Source organism: Ricinus communis, chromosome 3, assembly GCF_019578655.1.
Source record: "Ricinus communis isolate WT05 ecotype wild-type chromosome 3, ASM1957865v1, whole genome shotgun sequence".
NCBI classification, from domain to species: domain Eukaryota; kingdom Viridiplantae; phylum Streptophyta; class Magnoliopsida; order Malpighiales; family Euphorbiaceae; genus Ricinus; species Ricinus communis.
Genome location: NC_063258.1, coordinates 6201477 through 6213507, shown reverse-complemented (window position 1 = coordinate 6213507; position 12031 = coordinate 6201477). Strand labels below are relative to the sequence as shown.

The 12031-nt window shown below is 28.2% G+C and overlaps 1 protein-coding gene across 1 annotated transcript; it reads left to right on the top strand.

Annotated features, from left to right (window-relative positions):
- Nucleotides 1-7848: 7848 nt before the first annotated feature.
- Nucleotides 7849-11189, top strand: LOC8280393 (probable inactive receptor kinase At1g48480). The gene is made up of 2 exons (XM_002533381.4): nt 7849-9402; nt 10214-11189. Exons 1-2 carry the CDS (start codon nt 8043-8045, stop codon nt 10837-10839), a joined length of 1986 nt encoding a protein of 661 aa, XP_002533427.1. The 5' UTR covers nt 7849-8042; the 3' UTR covers nt 10840-11189.
- The last annotated feature ends 842 nt before the right edge of the window (nt 11190-12031 follow it).

The window sequence follows — 12031 nt, the reverse complement described above, 5'->3', positions numbered from 1 at the left end:
ATCAATAACAGAACATATTTAATAAATACAAAAACAAATAATAGAAAATAAATTAACATATTATCAATATTTACATATAACAGTCAAAAAAAAAATTAAAAAAATATAAATATAATAAAATATATAAAAAATAAAATAGAGTTTCTCATTTATTATAGTATTATTGAGAATTAATTAATTAATTTTTCTTATCCCCTTATAGGAAACTAGTACCTAAGTACATTACGCCAGTGAAGCCAAGCAAAAGGGTGGATTCATGTGCAAATTAGAATTAATTAAATAAAGAAGAATAAAATAATACGCAAAAGAAGATCAAATATGATATGATGGAACAAAAGGGAGACAATAATTGTAACTGACTTTCCAGCTAAAGTGCTAACCCAATACCTAATGTATGTCATTATTCAATGCAAGGGTGTCTCTTATTGTTAGAGATTGCCGTGGGGCGGATCCTTTTCGGGTATCCATTTTAACCGGATTATAATAAGATGAATTTAAATAGAAATATATATAAAATTTAATCAAAACTCATCAAATCAAATCCATCCAAATCCAAATTAAAGACTATAGTTTTAATGTATTATAGATTGGTTGTGGTTTCTAATCGGAAATTTTAATTTGCTTATGGTTTTAAAATATAAAAAAAATCATAAAAACTATTTTAAACTGAATATTTGAAAATTTAATTTTTTATAATTATATTATAATATATAGAGTTAATATAAAAGAATTACTTTGACAAGTTATTGCAAAGCTTGAAACTTATGAATTCTACATTTTATCACATGTTAGTTTTTATATTATATTTATATTTTTTAGAGTTTTTAGTTCATTTTTATATTTTTATAAAATAAAAAAAAACTATGTATTTTTTACATGTAATTATAAATAATTTCATTTTTTACTAGATATAAATTTATTTATATATTTTCAAAGAATTAATATTATATTAAATTTGTTAAATAATCAGAACTGGCCAAATTGATTATTCAAACAAAGTTAAATAGAAATGATTTTGTATAAATTTTATAATTACTTGGTTCGAATATGGTTTAAATTATTCATAAACCAGTTAAATTAGTTTGGTTAAATATTTTTTTCATTAATCAACCAACCTAAGTAATCTGGAATAGAATTAACCTAGCTTAAAATAGTTAAGAAAATTAAACTCGAACTTGAAATTATCTTAATAAAAGAGTTGAGACTGATACGACTCAAGACTCGATATAATTCGATTCAAAATTTAAATGATTTGAAATATAACTTTTTTTTAATTAGACTTACATTTGCTGATGTTTAATTATCATATAAAGGTAATATTTTTTATACTAATTTTTTAATATAAATTATTTTTAATTAGAAATTTAAGATATACTATATTAATTTCATCACCAAATTTATAATCTTTTGAGATTATTAGTTTGATATATCAAGAAATAAAAATAGTAGTAAGTAATGGAACATAATTATTTAAGTTTTGTTTTCTTGTAATTTAGTCTAATTTTTGTCATTTTTTAGAAAAAGAAAATTTGAGAATCTTGATTTATGAGGAAAAGAAGTTTGAGACTGGAAATAAAGTTATTCATATAAGAGTAGAAATTCAATTAATAATTTTACAGTATTTTTTAATAAAAGTCAAGAAATTTAAATAAAAAATCTATTCAATAATTTTTGATGCTGGCATCAATTTAAATTTAAAATTTTTACTTTACCAACAAAAATACTTTTCATAAGTAATTAAAACTTAAATAAATTTTTAATATCTTGAATTTTACCTTATTTTATTTTATTCAAATGTTACTTTTTAGGAGTATTTCAGTAATTTAATACTTTTAGATCACTAAATATTTTGATGCATGTTTAGACGTGGTAAATTATTATTATTATTTATCTAATTATTTATCTTTACCACTTATATTTGAATAATTATGCTTTCTTCAAATTATTTTATTTTATTTTATTTATTATATTTTAAATGTTTTTATTCTAATTTTATTTTTATCTTGATGTAAATTAATTTAATTTACAGATATATTATTTTAAACATGGTTTTAAGTTAAAAATATATTTTGGTAGCCTAAGTAGTGGAAATTAATGAATTATTATTTAATTAGACAAAAAAATAATTTACTATTTAAACCCCACAATTAACAAATTTCATTGCAAATATATAAATTAGGGACAATGTAGCTTCTTCTTTTTTATCTCAAGGGCCCAATGATAAGTTGGACTATTGCAAAATATGCAATGAGGCCCCTGAGCAATATTCCTCACCGACAGCTCCCCTCACTACCGCCACTGCCACCATTCTCCTACATTCTTCTCGTTCTGACTGTCGTTCGATGTCAAATGCCTACCATAGAGCCTCCTCAACATTGTGAGCTCATTTCCACCATTAGTTCTGCTTGATATTGCTAGAGATTGACAAAGTAAGGATGGAAGAACGTTGCCTTTTGCTATCGTCGCTAGAACACCCCTATGACGGCGTTTTTTGGTCAAATCGAGACCAGAATCAGTTTTGTCGCCCTCAAAAATCCGTGCCTAGAAATTTGCAGCCCCAAGGACGCGTTTCGGCCGGTGATCGGAGGTGGACTTGCCTCACTGAAAATATTCGATTTTTGGATCATTTGGTGGCCTTTCCAATGAATGTTAGGTGAAAGTAACCATATATTTGGACTCTCCCCTATTTAGATCTACAATTTGATAAATTCATATTGAAATTTTTATCACCCGAACAATCTCAGTATATATGGCACGAGACGATTCCACATATCGAGGTCGGAATGGGATCAGGTGTTTTCACGTCTTACTTACCGTAGTGTCTGGCTATGGGTCTTGATGGCCTTACACCTATCCATTCCCTAGCGTCGGTCACAGACCTACAGATCGGGTCGTGACAAAATTATTCTTAAAACTAATAATGAATTTAATTTCATAGGAATTTTTATATTTATCTCTTATAATTTTAATTGTAACAACCAAAAACAATTCTTACCGAGAAGTTAATAAAGAAATTATAAGCTCTTCAAAACTCACAAACACAAAAAAAAAATAGAAATAATATCTTCCTTTTTTATCTAACTGATCCTTGATATGCATGGATTGAAGATAATCTAAAGGGGAGAAAAAAATAAAAGAGGAATTAATTCTAATTATATTTAGCTATTAGAATATTTTAAAAGTGGAGAGGAATAGAAGGGGAATAATTCCCCTTCAATTCCTTTATAAAAGTTGAAATTAATTACACTTCAATTCAGGATGTAAAAAATTCCAGTGCTATAAAAAATATTAAAATATAATTACTTGCTAATTTTATTTCTCTTTTCTTTTCTTTAATGATTATTTATTATGTAGCCAAATACAAGAAGATAAATATTTTTTCTTTCCATTCCTTCAACTTCCTCTCTTCCTTTTAAAATACATTTTCCTTCCTTCTATATTGTCATGCATAGTGTATGAAGAATCACAATTTGAAAAAGCTTGAAAAGGAAACTCTTTATTCTCTATCAACATTCAAGCAAGTGGACTATGTTAAGAATTTTGTCAATGAACAAGTTAACAAATCCTACAACATTTTATAACCCTTAGTGGAGGAATCATCCAAATTCGAACGAAGCAATCAAAACAACTCTCATTTTATTAGTGCTTCAAATGACAAATATGAAAAGTTAAAAGCCAAACTTGATCAATTATCCTACGACAACCTACAGATACAAATGAGAGAATTAGCTAACAGAGAGACTCAAAAATCTGAAGAGTTTATCTAACGAAATGAAAAATTTTAAAAGAGTTATGAAGCAATACAGAAACCTCAAGAGGCATTGCGAGACTATTTCTTTTCATAATAGTAAAAAGGTGAAAAATGAAATAAAGTGAACACTGAAATAGAAGAGAAAGATTTAGATAAAAAAAAAAATTAGGTCCAATCACCAAATTGAAAAAAATCAAGACCAAAAAGTAAATATTAAGATTAATTCTACTTCACTCATAAGTGCATGGGGCAAATTAGCATATTAATCTCTACAAATATATTAAACATATAAATAACTAAAAAAGAGGAACATAAAATTGTCTTCCCCAATAAATCTGAGATCACAAAAGCCAAAAAAGTAGAAAAAAAAAAAAAAAGATGCAACCCAATGCCATTACTGCAGACTACAGCTGCACTGCCATTTCTGTTGCTTTAGAAAACAATTTGGGAGTAGAATATTAATAAAAAATAATAATAATAATAAAAAAAAGAAAGTAAAAAAAGCAATAAAGAAATAGAGAAATATATAAAATAATAATTTCCATGTTTCCTACTTAACTTTTACATTTAAGAAAAAGAAAAAACAATTAAAAAAAGAAAAGCAACACTTTGGGAAGCTAAAAGGTAAACTGTTAAGTAACTGACCTGTCCATCACTGCTCTTTCAGTCTTCAATAACATAATCATACAGACAACTAGGGTTTCCTTTTATTATTACCCCACATCACAACACTTCTCCCAATTCTCAAACCCTACCCTCTTTATATTATAATTAAAATATTATATTTTTATTATATTGGTGGTGCCAGATAAGGGTTTCAATATTTTTTTACTGAAATATTAATAAAAATATATATGCAGATAATATATATCTAATTTTGTTTCATAACTGTTTGAAATTACTGGTAGGTATTAAAAAAAAAAATCTAAATATTTTATTTAATATATTAACTTTATTTTGTATTTTTGAGAATTTGTTTTAAGGAATATAAATCTATTTATTTTTTAAAGTAATTAAGCAAATGAAAAGCAGATTTTTACTATGAAGAATGTTTATCCAAAATTTGGTTGCCCATATTTTTTCATGACCTTCATGTAACTTTAGCAGAACTGAAATTACTATGTCAACTTTTTATGAAAAACAAGCTGTTGAGATTCAAATCTGCAGCTTAATAAATACACCTGTTTAACAAAGACAAATTTGTATTCCACGCACGCAAGCTTATTATGATTTGTGTGAAACTTTATTTTACACCACACGATCTAACAAATGATTTCATTATCTAAGATAACTAGATTTGGAAAAAAACAAATCTAAGATAATTAGATATTGTCAAGTCGATTTTAATTAACATTACACCATGATTATTGTTATTAATTGTACTCCGAATATTAATTTAAATTTTAAAAAATTTAATTAGAAATAATAAATATTATGTCCATATATATATATAAAATAATTAATTTAATATTTTATTTTAATTAACAGATATTAAATTTTTATTTTTTAGTTTTTAGTTTTTATTTTTTTTTAATTTTTAATTTGGTTAACATATAGTTAATTGCTATCTATCACTATTAGCAAATGACAGAAACACTCATAACCGGCGTCGTTTCATAAGCTAGGGACTGGCGAGACATATGAATAGATAAATCAATTTTCCAAAATCAATTGAAAAAGTACTGTTCATTCAGCATAAGGCTAATATTATTACGTTATTGATTTTTTTCTTTACAGCATTTCAACATATACGCTGATATACAGTAATATATTTCTATAGTTATATTCTATATAAAAATAATTTTTATAAAAATATAAAAAGAAATTATAATTTTTCGTAACTTACTGGTCCATTACTTGTACAAATGTGAAATGCTCTTAAGTTCAGTTTTAAAGAGATCGAGAACAAAAAGAAAAAGCAAGACTTGATGACGTCTTAGGAAATTTAATTTATTGACAAAGAATTTACCCTATCCAAATGAAATTTCAAAATATATGTATAGATGCGAAGATAGAAAATTAGTTGATCGAGTATTCATATCATTTAAATTTCAGTTTTAATTTAGACTAGTTATAAATAAAAATAAACTTTTTATCATAATAAATTTTAAATTCTTTAAGTCTCGTTTTAAGAAAATATTCTTCTCTATAATATTATTTATATTTATATAATTTTAAAAAATATATATTTATCTTACTGTAAGATTATTTTATTTCATTAATCTTATTTGTATAATATAACAATATATTGATGTATGTTATTTCTAGTTTTTATATCTTAACAATAAGATTAAGTATTAAGTCAAAAGAAAAATTTAGTAATCAGATTTCTATTTAATTATAACTGCTTATAGTTATAAATTTTATTTATTCCAAATATATGATTATAAAAATATTTTACTATATATGTGAGTATTGAATAAATAAATATATTAAAAATTAAAATATTATAAAAAATAATTTATTTAATTATTTAATTATACTCAAAGTTATAATATTAAACTAACTAAATAGCTAAAAAATATATCTGGCCACTTTAAGGCTATTCTAATACTACTAGGATCGGGTGGTATGTTTGGTTTAAATTTATTTAAAAAATTATTTTATTTAAAAAAAAGACATGAAAAAGAAAATAAAATAGAAATGATATAGTTAAAAGAGATATTTTGGTGTTATGATATGTATTGACTTACTAATGTGAAATTCATTTGAAAATTTTATTTATTTTGTTAGAATTTAGTTTAGTTATAATCAATTCCATACAAATTTAATTACGTACTAAATTAATTAATTTTTATTTCATTTAAAGTATATAAATTCTAGATTCACAAATGAATTCTATAAATTTTATGAATTTCAACCAAACATTAAGTAAAAGAGAATTAAAATAAAAAAAGATATAATTAATTTTTTATATGGGACAAATAGAATTCCAATGCTTGTATGTATATTTAAATTTAAATAATATGCAACTTATATCTAGTGAAATAGATTACCTATTTTCTTAAAAAAAACATCAATTAAACATTAGGAAATCTTTTTATGATATTCATAAAAACATATTTTGTTCTTTTTTGAAAGTGAATGACAACAATCATAGGAATGATTTTCTTTTTTGAGAAAATTATTAAAAATTATAAAATATTTAATTAATTAGAATATTAACAATAATGGCTTCTTTAGAAAGTAGTTTGACATTGGCTATACCTTTAAAATAAAAAATTTAAATCTAATAAAATAATACTATACAACTTACTCATTTTTCTTTAAAACTCTTGTTAAATTCTTAATATTATAATATTAAAAAATAATTTCATAAAAATATTACACACTAGATCAAATAAATAAAAATCAAGCCAAAATAGATATAATATTTAATATTTTTTAATATAATATTCTGACTGATTTTTTGAAGTATTACTCCATGTAATAGGCATTATTTTATGAGGTCTCAAAACTTTAAAATGCTATTACTTATTTGTAAAATTGGAATAAAAATTTAGAAGATAAAAATTTAGTATATATTTAAAAATTTATCATTAATTAATTTAATAATATCTCAATTCTATAAAAATATTCTGCCAAGATTTTAATAAATATTTTATTTATTTTATTAACATGTGATAATTTTATTGATATGTCATAAATAGATATAATATCTTGTTTTAATAGTAATAAATAAATTTTTTCAATTTTTATTTCGGTCAAAAAATATTTTTATTAATTTATTTTAGAGTACCATTATTTTCTAAAATTTATTAAATAATCTTAGATATTAAAGATTTATTAGGTTAGAAGGTTTTATCTATTAATTTATTTTAAGTTATTATTTTAAGATATTTAAGAACTAAAAATTATATTAAATTAAAATGTTTTGTATTACCTTTTATAAAATTGCAATTATTTCCTAATAAAAAACCATAGAATATTAAAACTTTATAAGGTTAAAAAATAAAACATCCTTTCTCTAAATGGAAAATAATTTTTCTTTTTATAAATTTCAATAATAATAAAGGATTAATTTTAATTTTAATTATAAATTTATTAATTAACAGGTAAGGTAAGAGCCTATTATCATAGTTCAATGACAGCAGTGTTTCACAAGACACCAAATCAAGAACCCTTCTTACTTAACTCACACTGTCTCACTACTGCCACTGCTCAACTTCTTGTCTCTCTCAAGACAATGCCTCTTTCCTAACCAAAAACATCACTCACATTATCTATTTATCTGTCACTCTTACACCAAACGCTTTTTTTAATCTCTGGAATTCATACCCAAAACCAAAAAATGCATACCCGTAATCTCTTTTTGTTGTTTTTCTTTACAATCTTCCTCCCATTCTCAAAACCAGATCTTGCCGCCGACCGCGCAGCCCTCCTAAAGCTCCGCTCCTCTGTTGGCGGCCGTACACTCTTCTGGAATATTACCCAGCAAAGTCCTTGTTCATGGGCTGGTGTTGCTTGTGAAGGGAACCGTGTCACTGTCTTAAGACTCCCTGGAGTGGCTCTTTCTGGCCAGCTTCCTGAGGGCATTTTTGCTAACCTTACTCAGCTTCGTACTCTCAGTCTCCGTCTCAATGCACTTAATGGTCACTTACCTTCAGATCTTGGTTCGTGTACCAATCTCAGGAACCTTTATTTACAGGGTAATATGTTCTCTGGTGAGATCCCGGAGTTTTTGTTTGGCTTGCATGATCTCGTACGTCTTAATCTTGGTGAAAACAACTTTACTGGTGAGATCTCGCCTAGTTTTGGGAATTTTACCAGGTTAAGGACTTTGTTCTTGGAGAACAATAGGTTATCTGGGTCTGTTCCTGATTTGAAGTTGGACAAATTAGAGCAATTCAATGTTTCTAATAATTTGTTGAATGGTTCTATACCTGAAAGGTTGCATCTTTTTGACCCTAGTTCCTTTCTGGGTAATTCATTATGTGGGCAGCCTCTTGCTAGTTGCAGTGGAAATAGTAACGTAGTGGTGCCCAGTACACCTACTGATGAAGCTGGTAATGGTGGTAAAAAGAAGAATTTGTCTGCTGGTGCTATTGCTGGTATTGTAATTGGATCTATAGTTGGACTTTTCTTGATTGTTTTGATTTTAATGTTCTTGTGTCGAAAGAAGGGTAGTAAGAAGTCAAGATCGATCGACATTGCGTCGATTAAGCAACAAGAACTTGCAATGCCAGGAGAGAAGCCTATTGGGGAAGTTGAGAATGGCAGTGGAGGTGGTTATGGGAATGGGAATGGGAATGGATATTCAGTGGCCGCAGCCGCAGCAGCAGCAATGGTGGGGCATGGAAAAGGAGGAGCAGCAGGAGGCGAGGTGAATGGAGGAAAAAAATTGGTGTTCTTTGGTAAGGCGGCAAGAGTGTTTGATTTGGAGGATTTGTTGAGAGCCTCAGCTGAGGTCTTGGGGAAAGGAACATTTGGAACTGCGTATAAGGCCGTGTTAGAGATGGGAACCGTGGTGGCTGTGAAAAGATTGAAGGATGTGACTATTACAGAGAGAGAATTCAAGGAGAAGATTGAGACTGTGGGAGCTTTGGATCATGAAAGTTTGGTCCCTTTAAGAGCTTACTATTTTAGCAGAGATGAGAAGCTTCTTGTTTATGATTATATGCCCATGGGAAGCTTGTCTGCACTTTTGCACGGTGAGTATTTCTTAAGTTTGCCTTTTTGTTTTCTTACAGTGTTCAGCTTTTTCTGGATTGTAGATATTGGTGAGTGATTGTGTAGATCCTTGAAGATAATTACCCTTTTCTTTTCTGGCTTAAACTGTACCTAGCTTCTGTCTGTTTTTTTATGGTGATTTATTTATAATTCAATTCCTCTGCCAAGTTCATGATGGACTCGTGAGCCAAATTTTGCATCTTCTGTAATGTCTTTCAATTATGTTTATGGGTTTTTGCTATATATGCCTATTTGCTTGTTTTTTTGCTCTAGTGATTTTTATCTTCCAGGATCTTTCCTTGGTCTTGTATACATTTGATTGTTTCCTGCAAAACAGTATGATATGAATGTTGCTGATTGAGTAGAAGTCAACGGAATTTGTCATTTCTTGTTTGAAATTTACCTAAAATCAATAATGGTTGGTATCAATTATTCTCTTCTAGTGGAGTTATCTTCTTGTGCTTTTGTTAACTGCATGATCAAGCCTTCATGAAAATTTGCATTGTCTTATATGCAATAGTATTTTTCATTTGCTGTGACGAATTCATGTTTGTTGAACTATTTGCTTGTGCATAGCTTTCTGTAGTTTTGTTCTATCAACAATTCTGGTTAACTTTCCCTTACAGAATGCAGTATAATCTCATGATATGGAAAATACTTTGTACTTAAAAAGGATCTCGATGATGAAGAATATTTGCCTTTGTAGAACTGCTATAGTTAGAGATATGTTAGTTTATTTTGCTTCATTGACTTTAGTTTCATCATAAGCCTTTATCTTAAATTTTACCACAGGGAACAAGGGAGGTGGTAGGACTCCATTGAACTGGGAAATTAGATCGGGTATTGCCCTTGGAGCTGCCCGAGGCATCCAATACATACACTCTCAAGGTCCCAATGTCTCTCATGGAAACATTAAGTCATCCAATATTCTTCTCACTCAATCGTATGAAGCCCGAGTATCTGATTTTGGGCTTGCACACCTTGTTGGTCCTTCCTCCACACCTAACCGAGTTGCTGGCTACCGAGCACCAGAAGTTACTGACCCTCGTAAAGTCTCACAGAAAGCTGATGTTTACAGTTTTGGGGTATTGCTATTGGAGCTGTTGACTGGGAAACCCCCAACCCATGCCCTATTGAACGAGGAAGGTGTTGATCTTCCCAGATGGGTTCAGTCCATAGTTCGAGAGGAATGGACTTCAGAGGTGTTCGATCTTGAACTCCTCAGATACCAAAATGTCGAGGAGGAGATGGTTCAACTTTTGCAGCTTGGAATAGATTGTGCGGCCCAGTACCCTGACAATCGTCCATCAATGTCTGAAGTAACCAACCGGATTGAGGAACTACGTCGTTCTAGTATACGGGAAGATCAAGACCCCGAGCCGGATGTAGTTGATTTGGATGATAGCTCTTCTCGGTGAGCTAGCACCATCACACCAGCATCACATGAAATGTAAAAGGATCTGCCTTCCATTGTTCATGCTCGCAATTATCTTGTTCTAATCTTGTCTCTTGTCATATGTTTGATCCATTAGGAGCCAACTATCATTTTTTCTTTTTCAATATTTTTCATTTTAAATTTTTATTCTGCATTGTACTAGTTTTCTTTTTCCTTATTTTCTTTAATACTTTGGGGAGGATATCTGCTTTATTTGTTATTGTTGGGTGGAGGATGGTGGTTGTAATTATTACTTTTCCTTTTGCTTTTGATGCAACTTTTCATCTGTTTAGATTGGCATGTTGGTTGTAATGTTTTTTCAGGTGATACTCATCTCTGATCTTGTTTTCTTTTTTTTTTTTAGCCTCTCTTTCTTGCATGAATTAGTTGTGAATTTACTCATTGGACTATTAGGTGTAATTTCTGTGTATGGTCCAAAAAATCATGAAATAAATTCTTGACTCTAACCCAAGAACATGTTAAGTTATTAATTTTCTTTCTAAATTTTTGAATTTGAAATATCAGCTGCTGGAGGCTCCAAGTTCATAATAATTAGTGCTGCTGCTGAAGCTTAACAGAAAGAACAAAAAGAAATGCAGAAAAGGGTATATATATTTTCTTGAGGATGATGATGGAAAAGCTTTATTATTGGTGGTGGACCTGTTGTTGCATAAAAATGGAGGGTCAGCTGCAAAAGTAGCTATTACTGATATTGTGGTCCAATGTGTATGGTTATAAGTCTGTTGGCATCCAAAGAAAGCCAATGTAATTCAGGAAAAGAAAACAAGAATTTTATTATTGAAAACAAGAAAATGAAAAAAAGATGGACCTTCAATTTTCCAAGATGATATTCTATTTTGTCTTTCTTTGGTAAGTGTTGTTCTTTTCAAAGAAATAAAATTACAAAAACTTTTGTTTTCTTTTTTCTTTCTCTTTCTTTCTTTTGTCAAACACAAAAATAAAAAGTGTTTTTGGATAATCAATTGGGAATTAGATTTAGAAAAGCTCAGGAGTGATGGGGCCAAGAAAACTAGGGTGGCAACTGAGACAAACCGTTTGGTGGGGAGTTGGTTCTTTTTCTTTTTTTTTGAAATTTTTTAGAAATATTTTAAAATTAATAAAAAATATCATTTTTATTGTAAATTTTTTTAAAATACTGTTTTTATTTTTTTTTT